Genomic DNA, 25,156 nt, shown 5'->3' on the forward strand with positions numbered 1-25,156 from the left:
CTCTACTAGCCACTGGCTCACTGTGTGCCCTTCGCATAAGGCATTCCTCAAGCAGTTCTACTTTGGGAAAGGGAACGCGCTTCTATGAAGTGACTACTTCATAGAACCCATATGAGTAATAAGAGAATTGGCTCAGAAGCTCACTGATGCACTAGAATTAACAACCCAAATGTAAAAAAATTCCGCTTTGCCTTCTGGTCACCCGTGGCCACTGCTCAATCCTAATATGGTCATTTGTGTTAGGAGTGGCTAGCAGCAGACGACACACTGGCCATGAGGCAGGGGTCCGTAGTCATACTTTGTTATCCGGAAGACCTGTACACAGGTGTGTGTTACCTGTCTTGCCCTCAGCCTATGATTGGGAACTGTGGTTCTTCTTCCATTCCATCACCAAAATTTTTTCTCAAATTCGGTTGCCTTGCATGATGATTTTCTGCTTCCAAAAATTAGACTCAGGTGTACATAATGTGATACCCTATTGTCCATGATGACAGGGTAGAAGATGGCTGTCCTGACTGTAGTATAAGCTTTTAGGAAAACAAATTGCTCTTCCCGTTTCCCACTGGCTCTCCTCATGGGTGTGCCCTGGAAACACAAGCCTTCAAACATAGCAGTAGCAGTGGGTACAGGGTCACGGCTAGGCTCTGGGTTGTCGGAAAGCCTCTGCTTTGCACTGGAGCAAGGTAGTCGGTATGTTGGACCTAGAGGGCCCCAAGCAGCTCTTTCTAAGGCAGACTATGAATTGTGGCCTCATTCTGGGGAATTCACAGCTTTCCAAGATAGAAATCTGTTTGGCAGAAAAGAAGTATTTGTTTTATTATTTTATTTTTAAGGATTATGTTTATTTGACAGAGAAAGAGAGAGATCACAAGTAGGCCGGGGTGGGGTGGGGGGGACGGGCGCGGGAAGCAGGCTCTCCACTCAGTGGAGAGCCCGATGCGGGCCCGATCCCAGGACCCTGAGATCATGACCTGAACCGAAGGCAGAGGCTTAACCCACTGAGCCACCCAGGTGCCCCAGAAGTGTTGGTTTTAAAGTGAAATTTATTTGGTTAATAACTACCTGCTCAGTTAGGTTGCTTTCTCTAATTCTGTAAATAAAATTTCCTGCATGGCCTCTCCCAGTGATGGATGAAAAGTGGATTTGTCTTTTGAGGAATGGATCCTAAGAATATAGCCAAGCCTTCATTTCCTGTTGATAATGGTTACATCTAATGTTTTCTGGCTATTTTTCCTCCCGAATAATTAGATGATACAGCACACAGAAAGCACCAAAGAGGCATTCATCAGGAGTTGGAGAGATTCAACATGGGTCACTAAGGTGCCATATGTTGGCCTAATTTGAAGAGAAATTCTATAAACTAGGGCCAACATATATTAGAAGTCAGGATGTCTATCTGGGTAATTGGGTTTTTACAAATCCTAAGTTGTCTGCTAGAACATGTCTGGCAGAGAGTCAAAGCAGGAAGTTACACAGGGGTACGTTTGGTTAAATAACAGAAGTTGATCTAATCACCAATTTGTAGCACCTTTTAAATGAAAGCAAAATATTAGGCTCTTCTGAGAAACCATATCAGACATTTGGTATTTTTCTCCATGTCATCCATATGCCCTCTTTTCTTCACAATTATTTCTTTACCCTTTATGTATACTGGGGGTGGGGGGGGGCGGTGGGGAGAGAAAGCTAATGGTGTGCTGTTATATCTTTTTTTTTTTTTTTTTTTTTGACAGACAGAGGTCACAAGTAGGCAGAGAGGCAGGCAGAGAGAGAGAAGGGGAAGCAGGCTCCCCGCTGAGCAGAGAGCCCGATTTTGGGCTCGATCCCAGGACCCTGGGATCATGACCTGAGCTGAAGGCAGAGGCTTTAACCCACTGAGCCACCCAGGCACCTCCTGTCATATCTTTTTTAATGTTGACTACCATGGGTTGGGGGAGGGCAGGGAAGGAAGGTTGAAAATAAAATTCTTCTGATAATATCAGCTTTTTTCAGGTGCTATCAGCTTGAAATAAATAGAGCTCTTAGACCGCCTACACAGCCTTCTTTCTTATGTGACTATTCTTCCATTTTTCCCCTGAAATCATAGGACACAATTCTGCTTTCTCAGGAACACATTGAGTTTCAATCAAACTATGTAAGAACCCAACCACATAAAATCTAGTACAGGTCAATCAATGTAATAATGTGGAAAGGCTAAGGATGCTGCTTTATTTAATCTTATGATTTCTTTAAACCTTTCAAATTCTTTGGAGTTTCTCTGGGTTGCATATTTAAATAATGAAAAGAAAATATGGTTGTGAAACCTACCTCTTCTCTCTCTCTCTCTCTCTCTCTCTCTCTCATCTACAGCTTGAAAATTTCTTTTCAGTCCCTTCCCTTCAATTAATGAAATAGTTTCCCACCCCACTCCCATCCTGCCTGGAGACACCATTGCCATGGTTACCTGGCTACCTGTTCTCAAAGAATATATGTAGTAGCAACTGACAATTTAAACGTCTCAATATGTTGCACTTAGGAACAGTAATGAGACCATTATGAAACTCCTTGTAGTGAAAATACCATTTATGTTACAGTCTGAGATTAAAACTTTAATTTGTATTCATTTACTCATTTAAAGAGATAAGGTTGGAGGGGCCGATCTCTGCAGCTAAATAGCAAGTCACTGACATGAAATGCCATCCACCAGAGACAAGTCATTGAGGCTGCCTCTCCTTGAATGTTGATAACACTGGGAGAAGAGACAGAATCACCCACCAAACTAATGGGAAGTTGACGGTAAAAGGACAGTGTAAAGATGGCGAATTGGGGCAGTAATTGGTCTTCAGTAAGTGAATCCATGTGAGGGTCCAGCGAAAGAGATACTAATGGATGTTGTCCTCATTTTATCTGAAAACATTGTTTCGGTAAGCTTGATTCAGGACCTCTCATACGGTTCTCTCCCAGTTTGCTCTGGGGATAAACATACTTCCCTTTTTGAGTTTTAGCTTTCTTGCCATCAAAATTTTTCTCTCTGAGCCAGGGACCTTAACCTCAAGTCTGTTATAAAGAGCTGGGGAGATGATTTGCAAGTAACCTGAACTAGTGAAAATTAGCAGGACCCAAGTGTGCCAATATTGCAGTTTAAAGAAAACAAATTAGAATGGATTAAAGATTAACCCTATAATTTCATTTGTTCTCACAGCCTCACAAACTATTTTGACTGGGAGAGAAAGGGGATAGTTAGAGCAAGAACGCTGGGAAATTCAATTAACTTTGGTATTGAGGCTGAAAGTACTGCTTAGTGACTGTGTGTTCAGCAGTACGTCCCCGGTTCCTTTTTGCAGATGCATTGTTCTGTGAATTATTATAGGGCCTTTTATTAAGAAAATCTGATCCCTTGGAAAGAGGAACAGGAAACAGACTGAATTTCCCCTTTCACATTCTTAAGCCATACAAATTTTTAAAGTGAATTAAAAACAAGACAAGGAAATTAAACTCAACTCTATCGAAATCTCTGGATTGCAGATTCATACCATACTCACAGACATACACATACACACACACAGTTCTGGATGGGTCAAAGTTTAAAGATCAAAAACCAAAACATGAAAACACTAGATAAAAATGGATTCATGTTTGTTACCTAAGAATAAAGGAGAACCATGTTTTTTTTTTTTTTTAAATGACCAGGTAATTTATTTTTTTAAGATTTTATTTATTTATTTGACAGACAGAGATCACAAGTAGGCAGAGAGGCAGGCAGAGAGAGAGAGAAGGAAGCAGGCTCCCTGCTGAGCAGAGAGCCCAATGCGGGACTCGATCCCAGGACCCTGAGATCATGACCTGAGCCGAAGGCAGCGGCTTAACCCACTGAGCCACCCAGGCGCCCGAGAACCATGGTTTTGAACTTCATAAAGGAGAATCTATTTATAAATAGTCATATATATATATATATATATAAAGTTTTAACTTATATATCTCATTAATAGCTATAATTAGGGCAAAGCAGGTGGGAGAAACTAAGAGTCTCTTTTTTTTTTAAATTAACATATAATGTATTATTTGCTTCACGGGTACAGGTCTGTGAATCATCAGTCTTACACAATTCTCAGCACTCACCACAGCACATACCCTCCCCAATGGCTATCAACAATCGACCCCATCCCTCCAACCCCCCATCCCTCCTCCAGCAACCCTCACTTTGTTTCCTGAGATTAAGAGTCTCTTATGGTTTGTCTCCCTCTCTGTTTTCGTCTTCTTTCATATTTCCCTCCCTTCCCTGCACAACCCCTTCCCCTGCCTCTCAAATTCCTCATATCAGAGAGACCATATTATAATTGTCTTTTTCTGACGGACTTTTTTTGCTTAGCATAATACCCTCTAGTTCCATTCACGTCATTGCAAATAGCAAAATTTTGGTGTTTTTTGATGGCTGCATAGTATTCCATCGTATATATGTATACCACCTCTTCTTTATCCATTCATCTGTTGATGGACATTTAGGCTCTCTCCATAGTTTGGCTATTGTGGACATTGCTGCTATAAACATTCGGGTGCATGTGCCCCTTTGGATCACTGTTTTTGTATCTTTAGGGTAAATGCCCAGTGAAACTAGGACTCTAATGCAGTATTGGTGGAAGTAAATAATCTTTAATGGATGAATACGTGGTAATAGAAAGGAAAATGTATATTTTCTTCCTACTGAGACACTTTATCTTTAGACATTTATTCTAAAAAGGTAGTTGTGTAAGTGGAATTTAAAAAGAGAGAGAGAGTAAAAGAAAGAAAAAAACAGCCTATCATAGCATCATTTATTACAATTCATATGGCACTAAAGACATCTTTAACTGCTTCTGTCCTTCAACTTCACTTACGTTGGACAATACAGAAGGAAACCATTTGGTTTGTGTGGAAACATCTGAAAAGATGTTCACCAAATTTTTAACTTGGTTATTTTTGGTGGTAGAAATGTAGATGATTTTTAATATTTTCTCCATATATTTCTTAATAATTTTATTATTTTAATAATTTTATTATTTTAATACATATGCATTAGTATTACGGTTGACACAATAGAGCTCTTCGGGGTTAAACTGTATCCCCCTAAAAGATATGTTGAAGTCTTAACCAGCAGTACCTCAAAATGTGATCTTACTTGGAAATAGGATCTTTGCAGATGTAATCCCATTAAAATGAGGTCATACTGAATTACAGTGGGCCCTCATCCCGTATGACTGGTGCCCTTAGAAGAAGAGGAAGGACACACAGTAGGAGGACAGCCATGTGACACTGGAGGCCGAGATTGGAGTGATGAGTCTACCAGACGAGGGATGCCAAAGATTGCTGGCAAACACCAGAAGTTAGAAGAGGCAAAGAAAAATCCTTCCTTAACAGGTTTCAGAGGCCCTGCCAACACCTTGATTTCAACATCTACCCTCCAGGACTTTGAGATAATACATTTCTGCTGCTGTAAGCCACCCAGTTTGTGGTATTTTGCTCCAGCAGCCCCAGAAAACCAATGCAAAATCCATTGTAATTTAAAGGAAGAGACTCCATTTACTCTCTAGATATGGTAAAATATACAGATATGTAATATTTGTAATATGCCACACACAATGGCATATTTGTAATATGCCACACACAATCACAAACCCCGTTATTAACAGTTCTGCATCCAATTTAGTGATCTGGGAGTTAATGCATGGAACTTAGGAAAAGAAAGTCAAAATGTCTTACTTCTTCAGTATTACAGCAGTGACACAAATGCTCAAGTGGTCTGAATGCACCCCCAGGTAACAGAAGCATTCTTTTCCAAGGCCCCCAAAGACTTCTGTGAACCATCACCATGAAATATATAGAGATATGTCTCATTGAGACACTACTTTAAAGAATTACAGTCCTGCTTATCACAGTTCTCATTTTTTCCTCAACTGTATTAAATATGACTATACCAATGAGCTGAAAGGAAAACTAGGTCCCAAGTGTTTTGGCATCTTTTCAGGATCGAAGGTCAACTACATAGCAGTGAGGCAGAATGCGTTGTGAACAGACATATGGCATTTGTTTGGGAGAGGAGAGGATGGGAGGAGGAGGGTCTTGTTTTCCAGCTGCCTCCTCAAGTCAGTCTGGATTGCTATAAAACCTTCCTGTATTATTTAGGCTCCTAATCATTTTCTTTCTAAGTGGTCTTTTGTAATCTTGAGAAGCAAAAAGACATGATTGCAGGAAACCCATGTCTTCTGACTGTGCTGAGTCTTTGGCAAAGTAAACTTGAGGATCTAATTCTATCAAGAGTGGGTGAACGTGCCAGTTCAGGATAGAGTCTAAACACAAGGGCAGAGGAACCAAAGACAAGGCCTATTTCCACGGTAAATCTGCAGCTTATGGAGAATGTAGCCCTGGGGCTTAAGTCACCCACATTCTTTTTGGACTAACGGCACTTTAATCAAATTGTACCTGTTTGAATGCTCTGATGGTAGAGAATTCAACTGAGCACAGCCCCTTCTATGTGCATAAAGAGCAGGCGTATGTGCCTAGTGTGTTTTGGAGGGTAACCAAAAGACCAAGGATTAGTCAAGAACTTGGGCGGCTTCGAATGACAGAAACCCAACTCCAACAGGCTTATACTAAAAAAAGGAAAGAGGTTTTTTCGGGAAATTAAGGAGTGGAGGTGGCATCCTGTCTCTAAGGACTCATCATTAAATGTGTCTGTTCATCACTGTGCTCCCTTTTTGCTCTGGTTGTCCCGGTCTAGTGGCCTCATTTTCCCTCCTGCTCACAGCCTTCTCCTACATGGTCAGAACAAGTAGGGCTTAGCTCCAGACATGTATTCCCATGGCTCATAAACTAAGATGAAAAACAAGAGAAAAATACTCCTTTTCAGTGTCCACACATAAATAATATCAGAGAAGTTCTGTGATGGTTGGTTTGGGATTAGGTTCCCATACCTGAGTCAGTTACCCTGACCAGGTAGATGGCGTACTCTCCTTAGCCAGGCCTGGATCTGTTGCCGGAGAGCAAGGCAAGGGCAAGGCCGTGGAATTGGCAGCCCTATTGAGACCATGTATGGGAGGAAGATTAAGTTTCCCTAAAGAAGTCAGGGTGCTGTTATCCAGAAGAAGAAAAAAGTGATGCAAGAAAGACAAACAGTAAATGCCTACTAGAATATCCAGACATTCCCCAAGTACTGTCCCCCCCTCCCTTTGACCTAGGCTTCCATGTCACTTGAAATCCTATGCTTTTAGGTTCCAACTGTCCAATATTAAAGAAAGATAGATTATAGATAACAGAGAGATGACAAGTGGCTCAAAATTGCAAAGCTGACAGATGAAATGACAAATCCAAGTGTATAAGCAAGTAAAAATTGAGTGCAAAATAAAATTTTTATCTTAACTGAGCTTTGAAATGAGGAAAAATTAGATATCCTTGGAAGTGTAAAGGACAGCTTATTTTTTAGAGCAAGTTATAAAGAAATATAAAGCTATATTCAAAATACATCAAAATATACCCAACTCAAGATTGGTGATAAAATATATAAGTAGAGGGGCGCCTGGGTGGCTCAGTTGGTTAAAGCCTCTGCCTTCAGCTCAGGTCATGATCCCAGAGTCCTGGAATCGAGCCCCGCATCAGGCTCTCTGCTCAGCTGGGAGCCTGCTTCCTCCTCTCTCTCTGCCTGCCTCTCTGCCTACTTGTGATCTCTCTCTGTCAAATAAATAAATAAAATTTAAAAAAAAAAAAGTTAAAAAAAATATATATAAGTAGAATGCGTTCAGTCTACAGTCTTACTTAGTCAAGCAGGAAATGTATGATGGGCCATTCAAAAACAATGTCTCCTGTGAACTCTGAGCAGACCAGTTCACCATAAAGATATAATCAAAGTGGGTTCGAGGCCACCAAAGCTTAATCTCTCAAGAAATGACTTCATCTATGAAGAATTTTAAATGAGTTGCCAAAAAAAAAAAAAAAAAAAAGTGGATTTGTAGCAGCTATGGTGCTCAGACACAGAGCTGGAGGTTTTCCATTTTAGCCATGCTAAAAATTGAGGTCTAACCTTGACTTCTGATCATCACCCTCTCTCCTTGTTGTAAGACCTGGAACTTGCCTTGCCTGAGCTCAAGACCTCATACTTTGCTGAGATTAATATGACATCAGACAGTGGAGTTCCCCAGACTGTTGTGGTCTGGAGTATTTATTTTCTTATTTTTAGTATCAGCATTTGAGGGAAAACTCCAGGTGGTGAAGTTAAATAACCAATTGGGAATCAAACAGCTTTTTCCATACCTTTTTAAACAGGGCCTCAGTTGGAGCCAACCCAGCCAGGACCATTTAGGAAAGGAAAGATTCAGGAGCTCATTCCACAAAAAATGATGTTTCTAAGTCAGGTTAGTTGGTTTTCCATTATCCACATTCACACTATCTACTGAAAAGTCTATGTCTAAAAAACTATAAAACACACTGAACACTAGGAAACAAACCAAGAGTTGCTGGAGGGAACGTGGGGGGGGATTGGGTAACAGGGTGACCGGCATTAAGGAGGGCCCTTGATGGAATGAGCCCTGGGTGTTATATGCAACCGATGAATCACTAAATCCTAACTTCTGAAAAAAATAATCACTATATGTTAATTAAATTGAATTTAAATAAAAAATTTTTAACAGTCTAAGTCTAACTAATATCTGGTTTTCCAGTTTTTGAAAAATTAAAACACAGGGAAAAGAAAAAGCTAACTAAAATCCCTTCATCCAGACAACCCCTGTTAAATTTTGTTATATGTAACAAAATTTATTCCTACATAAATACAAGATGTAAATGTATTTTTCTTTCACAGCAATAATTTTGTCTTAAAGCACATTCTTTATTACCAGAGTTGTAAAATTTAATATAACATAAAATGTTTTTCCATGTAAATAAATATTTTCCTGTAATTTTAATCTATTGTATAACTCTAACATTATATATGTTTAATTATATATCACATTACATTATACATTATATATTACATTACATAATGTTATACATAACATTATATGTTTATATATATAATGAAGAATTTAAGATACTCTTTATTTTTTATGGCTATATATAATTTTAGGATGTTACCCTTATAAACCCTTAGGAACTTTTATATTTATTCCCTTGGGTTCAATTCCTAGAGGTACAATTGCTAAGTATTTCCGGAGTCCTTAGGGTTTGGGTGGTGAGACAAGTTGGCATCCAAAATGGGGTAAGAGTGTTCGTCTTCTCTCACACTCTATCAGAGTGCCATTAATTTTTAGAATTTCTGACTATTGAGGGGGTGGGTAGCATCATCACCATATATCGTCTGTTTAAAGACATGCAGCTTTTCGTATTTGAACATATCTGAAAACAGATTGCATCTTGCCGTAGGTAGTGACTCAACACTGTTTCGGTGTAATCGGCAGTGTTTTTTTTCCTCTCTTAGAAGCACGTGAAGGAGCAGCCTGCCCTCTGATCACAGGCATCTTAGATCCAATGAAATACGGTATTCAGTCTAAGCAATTTTAAGTGTTGGCCCAGCTTCCCTTGCCACCCACCAAGCTTCTGGGACCAGTTGCCCTTGCTAACTACTTACAGCGTGCTCCAAGTATGTAAATTCAATTCAACTTTTATTCACGTTCCTGGGCATATGGCTCGGGGAATACAGAGACGAACATGACAGTGCTGAGAAAAACTTAATTAAGAAGGCCACTGCATAAAAACCATGTAATGAATTTTACCTCAAAACCTTTGTGGAGCAAGGCGGGATATAAATAAATGAAAACATTATACAGAAGCCACGTAGACATCCATCTTGGATCATCTGTCACACCCGTTGCCTGTATTGACACAGATAATCGAGTGCTCTTCGGAACTACCTGCCTTTTCTTGAGGTCATTCTCTTCTGGCAAGAACAAGCGCTGCTCATTTCACTCAAGGGGTGTCTCTTTGCAGCCGGCTTTTCACCTGGCCACCTCCTGTCCAGCCCTCACATCTCCACGCAGAGGCTACCTCCTCTGGGAAGTGGCTCGGGCTCCATCTCTCCTTTCCTCTGTCCCTGTCTTCTGTCTGTGTTGCTTCCACAGTACCTAGTCCGCTTGAAGCCACACATCGTGGTCACCTCTTCCCCTGCCATAAGGAACACGGGGCATTCCTAGTATTCAAGAGCGGGACTCTGGGAAGACCTCCCCCAGCTCAGCCCGGCTCTGCCCCGTGTTACTGATCTACCCTTGAGCAAGTTACTTGTAATCACTCTTGGATCTCCACTTTCTTATCTACACATCAAAGTTCATATTGCCTTGTTCAGAAGGTTGTTTTGGAGAATCAACTCTAATAAAACATATGAAGCACTTAGCACAGGGGCTGGCCATGGGAAAACATTGAGGGGGAAGGAAATACTAACTTACTGGCTCTCTGTCTCCCCCAGCCGAGTAATGCTTTTCTGGAATACAGAGGGTGTCCTTCATCTCTGATCCCAGTTGTGTGGGATGAACCAAATTCTCAGCACAGCTGTGTTAAAATGCTTATACAGAAAAACTAAGTCCATAGCCTTAGGAGCAAAAAGAAATTAGGAGCAAACAGACTTCTCTATTTGGCTCAGGAGAGCTTTTCTGCTTTGTGAATGGTCTTCTACAGTCTCCCTGTCTAGAGAGATGGTTTTGTTAGTTTGAGCCCAGTGATGTGAAAAGCAATCAAAAAGACTATAAGACCTCAATAGACCAGTCTTGTGAAAAAAAAAAAAAGAAAGAAAGAAAGAAAGAAAATTCATAATAATTGTCTAGGGCTGAGTTGGAGTATGTTTTCCCTTGTTTACTGGGATTCTTAAAACTGCTAGCAAAAACGTGGTATCTCATGTATTAGTAACCCTGCATATGGCTATTAGTTTCTTTCATTTACTTCCTGTATCCTTTCAGAGGAAGATGTCATAGTAATTTAAGATCTTATTAAGCAGTATGAGTATGAATGATCATGACAGTATACAAGCAGATGAAAAGAATGACTAAAGTGATATTTTACCAATGATATTGCTTTGATTGGGGAATCTTTGTTCTCTTGACACTAGAGATATGACTGGCCCCTTATGCGGAATGTGTAAGTAAGACACATCAGGAAGTGACTCCACCCCAAAACGTCAACACATCTAGCCTGGCTGACGCCGAAAATCATGGCAAGAGAGCTCACTTTCTCTGAGATCCCGTTCCATGTGGAAATGCCATTGTATTTGACCATTGCAGAATGAACAACCATAGCTCCCGTTAATTGAATGGTCTGATCTGACACCTGGATACATGTTCAGTCATCTAATTTTCCAAGCAATCCTAGGAAGTAGGTAGATTTCTGTCCTATGGACATGGAAAAGGAGGCTACCAAGTGAAGTAACTTGCCCAGGTAGCCGGGGAAGATCAGAACTGCAGATCAAATTCAGCAGCATCTGATTCTAAGCCTGTGCAGACTTCACTAGTCCGGTCTCACATCAGCATGGCTCTATGATCTGCTCACTCCTCCAGCCATGTTTTCTACCAAACTTCACACCTAAGACACACCAAACTTCTTGTAGTTCTTCCAGCATACCACAATGACAACTTTTCTCTTTCCCCCATTGCTCTCTGGCTTAGGCTTTTGGGCCTCTGCTGAAATGTCACTTCCCCAGAAAACTCATTTCCTGAAAGCACAACACCATCCCCAGATATTACTGGATGGTCCCACCAAGTGCTCTCAGAGCTACTTGGCCATCGCCCATGTTAGCATGGCTCATGCAGCATAGCTGTTTCTTGTGTAATTCCGTCCTTTGTGGGACTGTGAGTAGCACAAGGATGGGCTGCACGTTGCTGTGGTTTCTGTTGTGTCTTCAGTGTCTGCGAGCTGGTAGAAGTTTAGTACAGAATAATGGAATGAATGATTAAGTGCACTGGTGAATCAATAGTAATCGGTAGAGTAGGAATGCATTGCAATAGGAGAGTGACGATGTCCCATCTACTACTTTTCCACACCAAAGGTAAGTCCCACCTTCCTCACAATTCTGTATCCAGGCTAGCCCTGCCAATTACCGGTCTGGTTCCCATAAACTATACCTTTCACTCAATCTGAGGGGTTTGAAGTGGCGGGGGGGTGGGAGGTTGGGGTACCAGGTGGTGGGTATTATAGAGGGCACGGATTGCATGGAGCACTGGGTGTGGTGAAAAAATAATGAATACTGTTTTTCTGAAAATAAATAAATTGAAAAAATTTTTTAAAAAAGAGAGAAAACAAAAAAAACAAAAAAAAAGTTTGTTCTTTTCTCTAATTTCTGATTCAACTTTGAAGAAATAGGATCTAAGCTTCAAATATTTGGTTTTAAAATGTGAGCTACAGCTAAACCTAGAAAATTTGTACATACATTTTTTGAGACCGGAGTCTCTGTCAGTCACCCCCCTACACACACACACACACACACACACACACACACACACACACACACTTTTTATTTTCCCCTCACTTGTGAAAGATTACCTTCTCTGAGTCTCCAAACATTCTGTTTGTCACAATAAGCCACATGTTCATAGTGTACGTGTTTCATTTTGCTCCTACCTGGATATCTGGAAATCTGCCTGAAGGAGAAATTTCAGAACAAAGCAAAATCGTAATTAATAGCATCACAAGTATGGTTGATAGTAGGGGTTTTTTCTTTTATTTTTCCTCAAAAATTAGGTGCCATAACAAAAATGGTAATCATACAGAGAATGAAAAACAACAAGAGCAACCCTCTCAAATAATCATAAAAAGCCTTTTGATTTTTAAAAGAAAGAATTAAGGTGAGGTTTGACCTGCTCACTAATCAGAGGGCTGGGTTCCCAGAACACAAGACTTTGTGCTATTCCACTTAACCAAAGAGCAACTTGGGCATTTATCCAAAGTACTCCTCAAGGATCTAATATGTTAATTGAAAAAAAGAAATCTTAGGAAATAACTTTACAAGCAAACAATTCACCCAATTAGAAACACGTGGGATTAGTATCCAATCCCTTTTGCTTGACATCTCAGCTGCTGAAACAAAGGATTTTTTTTTTAACCAGAATTTTTCAAAGTTCAAACAGAATTAGTTATAATTCCAAGGTAGAATAGAATTTGCCTTAATTAAAACAGCATACAATATAATTCCCATGTGGACATTTCAGCATGCTTAATGCTGTTACAGGTAAAGAAACACTGTTTTCTGGGCTCTCCTCCCAATTCTCAAGGCCTCACTCAGACCTCCAAAGCTATAATCTCTCTGATGGATGTAGCTTTCTCTACCTACCCTCCTCCTCAAGGTTCTCTTGAGATGCTTCCGTATGCAGTATCTCTTAACAAGCACTAGGTGGTTAGTTATATTTTCTCATTGCTCTGCAAACGTGCTTGTCACAGTTCACAACTGTGATGGGCACCAAGACACTCTCAGCAGCAGGGAAAGGACTTAGCCACCTAGACCCACTACACACTTCAGGTTCTTCATGGTATCTGTTGTCCCAAGATTTGATATCTTAGGTAATTTGATTGATCCCTTAAAACCAAGACAGAAAACCGAGAGGTGGGCTGATAACTTGGTAAGCTCTAGAACATGAGAGTCTTTGAATTCAAGAATCCTGGTTCCCTGGAGTGGAAACAAATGAGTACAAACTGAGTACACACTAAGGAAGTTCCAAAGACTTTGGAATTATGAGATTTCTTGGAATTCTGAATTTTCTTTGTATTTATACTGGTTTGGTGTATTAACTTTCTTGGATCTATGGATTTCATTTCCATAAAATTTGGAAAAAATGTTCAGCCATTATAATTTTGAATTGTTTTTCTGCTTTCTCCCTTTCTGATACTCCAGTTACAATGATATTAAACGCTTTGAGTTTATCCTGTAAACTCAGGATAGGTTGTGTGTATTCGTTTAGTTTTTATCTCTCTGTGCTTTATTTTTTATAATTTCTATTGCAGTGTCATAATGCTCACTGATCTTTTTTCATCTGCACTGTATAACCTGCTGTTAATCCCATCCAGTGAACTTAAAAATACAGATATGTGCTTTTCATCTCCAGAAAATTATGTCTTCCATTTCTTCTCTCATTATTTTCAGGGTTTTGTTTGTTACACCCTTGACCATAGTTAGAATGAGTGTGTTGAAGTCCTTCTATTTACTTCCTTATCTGTTATTTCTGTATCTGTTTCTGTGGAATGATTTCTCCCCTGGAAAATGAATCAGTTTTTCTACTTTTTATCTACCATTCTCAGACTTTGGAATCCTTATGCCTAGGCATGAGTATTGGGAAATAAACCACATTCTTGTTAATGACCAGAACTGGATCCATTGCTGTAGGTTGGGGGAAAGAATTCAGACAAATCCATTCACACCTGCACTAAAGACAGCCGAAATTCCCACAGGTATGAGCACACTCATGCACAAGCACATGCACAGAGGTGTGCCCACTGTGCCTTCACACAGCCCTCTTCTAGTCTCCATTGAAGATTTGAGGAAGTAAGATAATTGAGATGGGTTTCTCATTTAGAGTCAATTCTCGATTATCCATGAAAGAACAAGCTAAGGTGGGATTAATGAAAACCTATTATAGAGAATTCTTGAACCTCACAATTTCAGTCCTTTCTACCACCTACCTACACTTGCTTTTCCCATACCTGCTAATGAGGAGCTAACGGCAGCCTGAATGTTCTTCCAACACCTCTTGCTTACCCTCTGCCAGAGTTACTAAAAATAATGAAATGCCTCAAAAGCCAAGAAATTGAGAAAAAAGGAAGATAGTATCTGAATAAATCCCTGTAGGCAAACAATCACTAAATGTTTGGATTGACGCCATAGGGTACCCTCGACTGGGCTTAGATTAGTCAAGGAAATGCTTTCCATTTAGGAAATAGAGATGATTGAGAGTGGATACTATTTCTAGACATTTCCAGAGATGCTGTTAGGAGCAAGCATTCTTGTTAAGAAACTTTCTTGAAGCTACAGAGAGGTCAGCAATCCTCTTACCTCCCTTTTCCATTGTGTAGCAGAAGAATAATAAACAGGTTGGTTCTGCATTCAGAAACATTAAGATAGGGAACAAAAACATGCACGCTTAAAACAGTTTCATCACATTGTCACTTGCCAACGTGTTATTGCAAAGGATCTGGTTTGAGTTACAGAGATATCACTCTCTCCTTTCAACTACAGTTATTGAGAAGAGAACTAAAAAATTATTCTTGGCAAAAGGGGACACAATTTTCAGGCTAGTTTGGCAAGGTCAAATGAACACCAATGAAAATTTATATTCACTCAGCATGTGGGGAGAGTTTTGCGTCTGGAAAAGGACTTAATTATGGTAGGGTAAATAATTGAGTTTTTACAAGTTAAAGTAATAGCATGCAGTGTTTGCTGAGCATTTTTCTGGATGTTTAGTCATACCCCAGGGATTTGTCTCTGCCCTCCAAAGAGAGGGAGGTGGAGAAAGAGTATACAAAAGAAAGTTTTTAGACTAGCATGTCAACTGAGAGAAATGAGTGTAGGCTTCAGCAAGAATGAGAACATTTGGGAGCAGGGAACCACAGTATTAGTAAAATTCAAGTATGAACCTTTTCTTCTGAGTTTTTAATTCATATCTCTTTGTCCTCTGAGTTGTTCATTCATGTCTACCTTAACCCCACTGCCCTTTGTTTGTGGTGTGTGTGGAAGGAGAGAAGTGGGAGAGCAGCAATTACCACCCCGGCCTGGAAAACCCATTCAAGACGGGCTGGTCACTTCCCCCAGAATCCCAGGACTCTGATAATTGCATCTCCCTTCTTCTCCACACCAGTGGATCATTGCTAGAATCCTTCTAAAACCATTTTCCTCTTGCCCTCCAAAAAAAAAAAAAATAATAATAATAATAATAAGGGTCCAGAGTTCTTGGTATCATTTAAAGCAATACAGATGCTATTTTTCTCCCATATTCTCCATGACCAGCCACATCAACTTCTCTTCCAATCATGATCAAGTCAGACCTGCTTCTGTCTTTACACCTGTGCTCTTGATGTACCCCTGTTGTTTTTCTAGAAAGATTTTTGCTTGGCTGGCTCCCAACAGGTCAGCTCTCAGTACAAGTGCCCCTTCCTCTGAAAAGTCTTTTTGGACTACCCAATCTAAAGCCCTCCTCCATTCCTGTCTATCACATAACTGATTTGCTTCCTTCATACCACTGTTACTATCAGAAAATGTTCACTGGTTTACATGTTTCTAGTTTCTCTCCTGCCTGTAGAACATTAGCTCTATGAAGCCAGAGTCCAATTTCTACTTCTGCATCTCTGACATCCAAGATAAAACCTGAAAGATTATAAAACATTCAAATAATTTTTTCATAAAAAAGTACATGTTCTTATTATGTACTAGACACTCTTTACATATGTTATCTTACTTAATCCTTACCCTGAACTATGATAGAGCTACCATCCCTATTTTACAGATAAAAAAGAGCTTAGGCGGGCGCCTGGGTGGCTCAGTGGGTTAAGCCGCTGCCTTCAGCTCAGGTCATGATCCCAGGGTCCTGGGATCGAGCCCCGCATCAGGCTCTCTTCTCCTCGGGGAGTCTGCTTCCTCCTCTCTCCCTCTGCCTGCCTCTCTGCCTACTTGTGATCTCTGTCTCTCAAATAAATAAATAAAATTTTAAAAAAAAAAAAAGAGCTTAGGCTTGGAGACATGAAATAACTCTTATAAATGGCAGAGCCAAAATATAAGCGCAGGTAGTCTGTCTCCAGAGCCCAAGCTTACAGCTGCTACTCATTTTACTTATACATTTGTATATAAACCTTTTTTGAAGTTTCAGATTGTGCAAAAAAAAAAAAAAAAAAAAAGATTTCTGGTTTCCAGTTCCGAATATAAGAAGCTTGGCAGTTGGCATTCCATCTTAACAATATATGAAAAGCTGAACGGACTGAAAAGTCAACAATTCTTGGATCTGTAAAAGAGGGGAGGATACAGGATAAACTGCTGCCCCCAGGATTGGAGAGACAGGTGACTATAGGGAGTATTGGCTTACTGGGATAGAGACTCATGAGTGGAAGTAATTTGGGGAACCAGTGTCAGGGTAGGAAAACCTGAACTATAATCGATGAATTGCTGGAGGCTCAGTGTGGATAGCTCTGAGAGTTAAAATGTCCAAGGGGACCCAGTCACGGAGGGGACAAGTTACAATTTACCTCCAAGAGGTCAACTAGATTCTCATAGTAAATATCAGAGAAAAATCCCCTTGTTCTTCCAGCAAGGGAGGGGGAAAGGACCCATTTTGAAATATGCCAGAGCACTCAGTTCTCAGCAAGATCTGCCTACTTAGTTAACCAGAGCCCAATCTACTGGGGTTTTATCAGAGCCTAATGATCTGGGGAAAAGGAAATACCCAGTTCCAGTCGTCTCTAGCCTTCCACATGGATGGGGGGAAATATTCAACTCCAGCCCACTCTAGCTATCCTGTTCCACATAGGAGGCAAGAAGCAACTTGAGAAACAATTGTGAAGTTCATAGGCCAGAGGCATAGGCTTACTAAAATATGAAGACCTAATCATAGGACTGCAGAACACTTCCCTTCCCCTCAAATCTTTCCATAATATTACTAAAGGTTTATTTTTCATAGTTCCTTTTATGTAGATGCCCAGCTATCAAGAAAAAGTTATAAGGCATACTAAAAGGTCAAAACAAAACAAAACAAAAAACCCCACACAATTTAGAGACAGAGGACGATATGGCAAGACTTGGAATTATCAGACTGGGAATTTAAAACAGTGATCATTAATATACTCAGGGCTCTGATGGATAAAGTAGACAACATTCACAAACAGATGGGCAGTGTAAGCAGAGGTGGAAATCCTAAGAGAGAACCAAAAAGAAACGCTAGAAAGAAAAAACACCATAACGTAAATGAAGAATGCCTTTGTTGGGTTTATTAGTAGACTGGACACGGCTGAGGAAAGATCTCTGAGCTAATGAATGGATCAGTAGAACCCTTGGAAACTGAAAAGCAAAGAAAACAAGACTGAAAAGAAAAACAAAACAAAACAAAACAGAAAAGAATACCCCAGACAACTACAAAAGATGTAACATATGCATCATGGGAATACTAGAAAAAGAATGGAGCAGAAGGAATATTTGGGGGAAAAAATACGTTCACCTAAGCATATAATTTTCAATCTACAGAAAATCAAAAATTTTAAAAAATGATTCTGAAAAAAGCCAGAGAAAAATAAAGTTCTCAATTTCTTGCCTTAAGGACTTTTCAGAACCTTTAATATGCTAATGTACCCCAGGACTTGTCAAGATAAGGATATAATATCCCATTCAATTTCTTTTAACCACCTACTCCTCTTTTTCATGAAGATTTTCTTGACATTTCTTTAAACTGTACCCCTGAAGTTTCTTTGGAAATTGTTCTCACATGTAATCTCTGTCTTCAAAAACACCTACTTCTATCAGAACCGTAGATCCGCCACTGATTCATTCATTCGACTAATGTTTTTCGAATGCCTGTTATGCACCACGCGCTTCTCTAGAAACTATGAGGTGTCAGTGAAAAAACAAAAATCTCTGCCCGTTTTGAGTTATAACATTCCAGAGACGGGGAGAGATAGATAATAAACCAAACGTGTTAGATTCTGTCATACTGCAGACGGTGATAGTCTCTGGGGGAAAAGGTCAATATAGAAAAGAGTGAGAGCATGAGAGCGAAAGAAGAGCCAGGAGGATAGCAGTTGAGGGAGAGGCAGATGGAAAGGACGGATGTGCAACTTGAAATAGGGTGCTCAAGGTGGGGCTTTATTGAAAAGGTAGTGTTTGAGCCAAACCTTGAAGGGGGTGAGAGAATTAGCCACATGATATCTGAGGTAAGAGTATTTCAGGAAGAGGAACCTGCAAAGGCAAAGGCAAAGTATGTAGAAACCTGGATTAGCATTTTCAAGAAGCATCAAGAGAACAGCACGCCTGGAAAGGAGTAGGAGGCAGTATAAGTGAAAGATGAGATCAGTAACTTAAGGGGGTGGCAGGACATACTGTGTAATGTAAGTCATTGAAAAGCCTTTGGCTTTTCTCCTGAGTGAGAAGGGAAGCCGTTGCAATGTTTTGAGCAGGGGAGTGACACAATCAGCCTTACTTTTGAAGAGGAACCTTCTGGTCACTATGTTGAGCATAGAATATCAGGGATCAAGGAACACTCTGGATACTATGTTGAATATAGAATAGAAAGAAACAAAGAAGTAATGAAATCAGGTATAATAATACCTGAAATGATGTGAGAGATGTTGGGGCTTAGACCAGAATGGTAGCAGTGACAGTATAAGAGGGCATAGGGGTTCTAATTTATTTTGAAGGTACAGCGAACAAGATTTCCAAATAGTATGAGAATGAGAAGATTGAGGATGACTTTAATTTTTTGGTCGGAGCATCTGAGAGAATGAATTTAACATCCATCAAGATGGTAAAACAAACAAGAAAGTGGAAGAGACTCCAGGTGGGAAATCAGGGATTCATTTTTGGGCATGGTCCCTTGGGGTGCCTTTCAAACTTCCAAGAAGATACACAGGGAGTTGGAGTCCAAGTAAGAGATTGCGTCTAGAAATATAGATTTGAGAGAGGCCAATAAGTGAATGGAGTTTAGAATCATGAAGATGGAGGAAATCACCAAAGGAATGAGTATGGAGATCAGAAGAAAAAAAATGAACCAGAGATATGCCTGAGGCCCAAAAAGGATATTCTCAGGAAACTAAACCCAAAATCCTTGACTGGAGGGTAGAAGCAGAGCAGGCAGTAGGAAGAACTTTTACAAGCTTCAGTTTCGGGGACTTGAAGAAGGTATGTCTAAGAGGTCTCATCTCCTCAACTTCATAATGGCTGCCTGGAGTTCTGTCTGAGGAAGGTTCTGGGACCATGTCTGGGTGGGAAAGAAATTAATGATTCGTGTTACCTGCTATGGTTGCGTAGTGCCGAGTGAGCCGGGAGGGCAGAATCACATTTTTACCATTCTTTGCTGAGAGGAAGGGCCACGTGACTAGGGATAAGCAGCAACTGGTGTTTGGAGAGTTCACTGAAATGCTTTCAGCTTATCAAGTCAGTTTACATGGTTTGTAGCAGTATCAGTATACAACTTGTTTTGGGGTGTAAGAATAACTTCATTTCTCTTGAGCCATTAGCGTGTGTTGGGCTCACATATAGAAGATGTGCTCCATGAAAGGAGAATAAAGAAAAAGAAGATCTGTAATATGGAGGATGAGCTACATGATTTGTGGACTCAAGGCACAAACAGAAAAAGTCAAAACCCAAGAGAGAGGGCAACTTTTAGCTGTGGCTCTGGGAAAGGATTGGACAAATTCTCTCCCCCAGATGTGACCGCTCTGCTGGAAGACCTGACAAACACAACCTTCGGAAATCAACCAAAGACACAAAATGATCTGAGAAGTGTTTATGCTTTAAAAACCACTGAGCTTCATGGAGCAAGAGTGGGAATCTGCAAAGTTCTAGCCTGGGGCTTCCCCATCCACCTCCCCGCAGCTTATAGGTTCTGCCAAGCAAGGTAGGGACAGCCGTGATGATCAGCAGCCTCGCTGCCAGTGTTGAAGAGACTCGCCCACTTTGGACAGGTGGGCAATGCAAACACTTAACAAAGCTGTCAGTAGAAATGAGCATCTTGGAGGTCAATGGAGAGAGAGAATCATGGGCTCCCCCAGACACAGGTCACATTCGCGGTCAAAGACAGCATATTCCTGGCTCAGGTTATTTATGTATCCGGTGGGGAGTGAGAAGGGCACAAGCATTTCACATACTTCTGGCTAATCCTGGGTCTGAGTGCATGAGCATCCGACACTCAAAAGGGGAAGGAATTAAAACCTAGGAGGTTAAAAAACAGCATGAATTTGAAATGTGCTCCCTTACCCACAAACATATCCAATAGCAATGGATAGAAGCCTTATTGGTTCGAGGTGTTAGAGCACAGCCGATGTGCAATCATTAGTTGACCACTTAGCTGAACAGACATAGGAATGACCTCTAGCAATCCAGGTTTAAAAATGAAGGATATATATTTAAAACAACAATTTGGCAGAGGAATTAGTGACTGCCAGGACATAGATTTCATAGATGCAACCCAGGCAAGTTATTAAACAAACAAAATGCCAGCGACAATAACCTCTGAGGGAAAAAATACCAGAATGAGAGTAGCTGCAGTGTATTAACTAGAGTGTTCCATTTTTAAGAAACAATTAACAGACATGCCAAGAAACAGGAAAGTGTGGCCCATACTCGGGTTAAAAAAAAAAAAAAAAAGACAGCGAATAAAAACCATTACTGTGTTACCAGCTATTAGCAGACAAAGGAAGGCTTCAAAGCAACTATTACAAATAGGTTCAAAGTGCTAAAGGAAACTTGCATTCAAAGAATTAAAGGAAAGTGTGACAATAGACCAACACATAAAGATTCTTAATAAGGACATAAAATTATTAAAAGTACCAAGTGGAAATTCTATAGTTGAAAAGTACAATAGCAGTTTAAAAAAAAAAAAATCAGTAAAGGAGTTCATCAGCAGGTTTGAGAGTGCAGAAGAAAGAAGCAGTGAACTAGAAATTGGTAGAAATTATCCAATCTGAAGAAAACAGACTAAATGAACAGAGCCTCTGAAACCTGTGGGATAAGATTAAACATAACCACCTCCATGTCATGGGAGTCCCACTTGGACAGAGTAGAAAGGGATAGAAAAATTATTCAAAAAACTAAGATCCCCAAGCTTCACAAATTTGATTTTTTAAAAGCATTAATCTACACATCCAAGAAGTTCAAAGAAACCAAAGTATGATAAATAAAAATAGATCCACACCTTGACTCATCATAGTCAAATTGTTGAAAGCCGGAGCCGAAGAGAAAATCTTGAAAGCAGCAAGAAGAAAACAGCTCCTCCTATACAGGCAAACATCGATACAATGAACAGCTGGCTTCTCATCTAAAACCGTGGAGGCCAGCAGGCAGTAGAATGACATATTCAGAATGCAGAAAGAAAAATATCTGATAAACGAGAATTCTGTATCTAACAAAACTGTTCTTCAAAAATGGAGGCAAAATAAAGGCATTCTCAGATAAACAAAGGCTGAGTAAATTTGTCGCTAGCAGATCTGTCTTGTAAGATACACTGAAGGAAGGAAGTCCCTCAAGGAAAAGACAATCAGAAAGCAACACAAATCCACAGGAAGAAATGCAGAGCAGTGCAAATAATAAATACGTAGGTCAGTATAAAAGACTCCATTAATACATCTTTTTCTCATCTTTCCCCAACTTCTTTAAAAGACATAAGATTTGGGGCGCCTGGGTGGCTCAGTGGGTTAAGCCTCTGCCTTTGGCTCAGGTCTTGATCTCGGGGTCCTGGAATAGAGCCCCGCATTGGGCTCTCTGCTCACCATGGAGCCTGCTTTCCCCTCTCTCTCTGCCTGCCTCTCTGCCTGCTTGTGATCTCTCTCTCTCTCTCTCTCTCTCTCTGTCAAATAAATAAATAAATAAATAATAAAAGACATAGGACTTTATGAAATAATAATCTTAATACCCTAGTTACATTTATAGCATGTAGTTTCAATATATGTGACGATAATAGCACAAAGGGAAGAAAAATGGCTTTATATTAGAGCAAAGTTTCTAAATTTTCAAATTAATATTAATCTGAGAAGGGTTCTCATAGATTAAAATGCATATTGCAATCCCTAGAGTAGCCACTAAGAAAATAACACAAAATAAATATAGTAAGTCTACAGAATCATGGAAATATAGTCAATCCACTAAAATATTTATTCAACACTAAGGAGGCAGTCAAGGAGGAGCAGATAGCCAAAAAGGACAGGAGATGCATTGGAAATCTAAGGCAGGTCTTTGGTTAAATTTCCCCTCGTTTTGCTCTTGTGTGATTTTAGTAAAGAGGGAACTGAAGATCTCTAATAAGCAGGATGATCTATATAAGTTGTGGACCGAAGTCAAGATGAAATGCAGGGTCCCTGTTTGAAAAGTATTAGGAATTTCAAGATGGTGGCAGCAGAATGTAAAGAAAAACAAGGGGTCCTTCTGAGCGAAGGGCTCTGTGACTGCACGAGTTCCTTGTCTGTGAAGCTGACCTATGACAAGAGGTTGCCATATCCCATTTTCCTACCCATTTCATAAGCTTCCTTTGGGGACACAGTACCTTCAGTTCTAGTCCTTCCCTGTTGTCTTTTCCTTTCCCATCCTTGAATCCCAAATCTCTAGCATTTGGGAGAGGCTCATCCTTCACAATTCAAAATCCAAGAGACGGGATCCAATCTCTCACATCCATGTGAGGCAGCTGTGACTACACATTGCCACACCTTATTTTGGATTAAAACTTGTGGTTCCCTTACCTGTGCTGACCCTGTGGTTTCCAAGGGCAGTTGTCATGGTCAGCAAAGGCAGTCTCTGAAAAGAACATCCTTCCAAGGAGCTGATATTCCTGAATTTACCTGACAATCTGTACTGTTCAGGGAACCCAAGAAGGGGGCATGGGGCACCACGCTGGGGCAAGCTGATGGGCCTGTTAGGGTGGCCGTTATCTTGTGGTTCAGCTGTGCAGTGATCTCATCATGTCTTCATAATTAGGCTTTATGACTACCATACTAATAATTGGCAGGAATGCAGTTCGCTGTTTGCACACTTGAGAGCACTCTGTGAGATCATGGCCCTAAATCATGCAGGCCAATCCTACTCCAGCTTTGACAGGTAAATTTTGCCTGCTTACAGTTTATGATAAACAGCGGTTCCCCTTTGGTCCTTCAGACCATTGTCATACTTGCTGTTCTGGAAAAAAAAAAAAGTAAGTGAATTTGATGGCGAGCCTGAAACAAAGTTGTCACCCATGAATATTATGAGTCCTTTTGGTTTCAAGTCAGAGAAAATCTGGCTCAGAACTGGCTTAATTAAAAAAGGCAATCATGGATTCTCAGGTAACTGAAAAACCCGGAAATAGTCCAAGCTTCGGAATACATTGTAAGTGGTTGAGTTATAGCAACAAAAACAACTTTGTCTGCTTGGTTTTCTTCTTGATCTTCTGTGGTATCTTGCTTAATCCTATGGTTGGATTTTTTTGGAGATCCAGAATGATCTCTCACACCTTCTTGATCCTTCTTAGGCTGTGTAAATGCCCAGCAAGGAGAGAGAGAATTATTCTCCTTAAAGCTTGCTGAGCTGGAAAGCATTGTTCCCCGAAGTCCCAGCAGACATCCCCTTGTCTGTCATTGGCCTGCGCCCTGTCTTGGGCTTGAACTGGTCACTGTGAAAAGGCCAATGTGATGTGCTGATTAGCTTAAAGCAGTTGGGCTTCTACTTTAAAGCTGAGAGGGCTGTGCTTCCCCCAAGCACGTGGACAGTATAGGCGAAGCAGTTCCCAGATGGAGAGAGAATGCTGTGTGCTGGCAGGGTGAAGGCATCAAAAGCCCATTACCCCCACCAATGGGAAACATTGACTATTGTGAAGTCAGTGACCACCAGGCCCTGAATGCCCCTCCATGTGACTATAGGGCCAGGATGTTGAAGACAGCTGGGAGGAGGTGCTGGGAACACTGGGCTGCCTCCTACCATCTAGCTTGCGGTCCAACATGTGAGTAACACCAATACAAATGAAAAGTCATCGAATGTGCCCATTTGTGAATATCGTCCTGGCAGACACTGACTGGGAGGTAGAGTCCTGGAGAGGTGTTTATTTTCTGATGTAAAAAAGGTAAGGGGAGCCTTTCTTGACATTTTTGGATAGCCAGTAGTAATAATAACCTCTACCGTCATGCACCCCTGAGGAAAATGCACAGGAAAGCAGGAACTGCAAAGATTGAACCTTAACTACCAAGGAGAAGAAAGAGTGAATTGAGGTTAAGATATTCACTTATTGCACTGGTGTTGATCAGCACCTGCTGCGTACTGGGCCCTGACCTAGGCCCTTTACAGGATACATTGAGTTTAGTAGAATGTTTCAGAACACAGGCCTTGGTATGTCTCCAATCTGGAAATGAATCCCGGCTCTGTCATGCCGTCTCTCCGAGCCTCGGCTGCCTCATGTGTTCGATGAGGGAATGCCTACCTCTATGGTCCATTGTGAATATCAAATAACATAAAATAAATTGGAAAGAAATAAAGCGTTCACCCAGGTGACTGGCACATTTGTAATCACAAGAAATGGCAGGTGTCTTAATCACAATT

At 40.5% G+C, this 25,156-nt stretch overlaps 1 protein-coding gene across 10 annotated transcripts in view; it reads left to right on the top strand.

The window, feature by feature from the left end:
• The window catches only part of PPP2R2B (protein phosphatase 2 regulatory subunit Bbeta), a 453,582-nt gene that overhangs the window by 110,847 nt on the left and 317,579 nt on the right, over positions 1-25,156 (top strand). For 2 of the 10 annotated variants that reach the window (XM_032336263.1, XM_032336272.1), the window contains exon 1: positions 23,635-23,686. The exons of 4 other annotated variants lie outside the window; for them this stretch is intronic. In XM_032336263.1, the coding sequence (XP_032192154.1) occupies positions 23,643-23,686 (44 nt within the window). In that variant the 5' untranslated portion in view covers positions 23,635-23,642. Of the gene's footprint in view, positions 1-23,634; positions 23,687-24,400; positions 24,564-24,587; positions 24,684-25,156 lie in introns of those variants that run through there. 4 more of the 10 variants (XM_032336267.1, XM_032336266.1, XM_032336264.1 and 1 more) reach the window with 4 other exon arrangements.

The sequence above is a fragment of the Mustela erminea genome, chromosome 3, assembly GCF_009829155.1.
Source record: "Mustela erminea isolate mMusErm1 chromosome 3, mMusErm1.Pri, whole genome shotgun sequence".
In the NCBI taxonomy this organism is placed as follows: domain Eukaryota; kingdom Metazoa; phylum Chordata; class Mammalia; order Carnivora; family Mustelidae; genus Mustela; species Mustela erminea.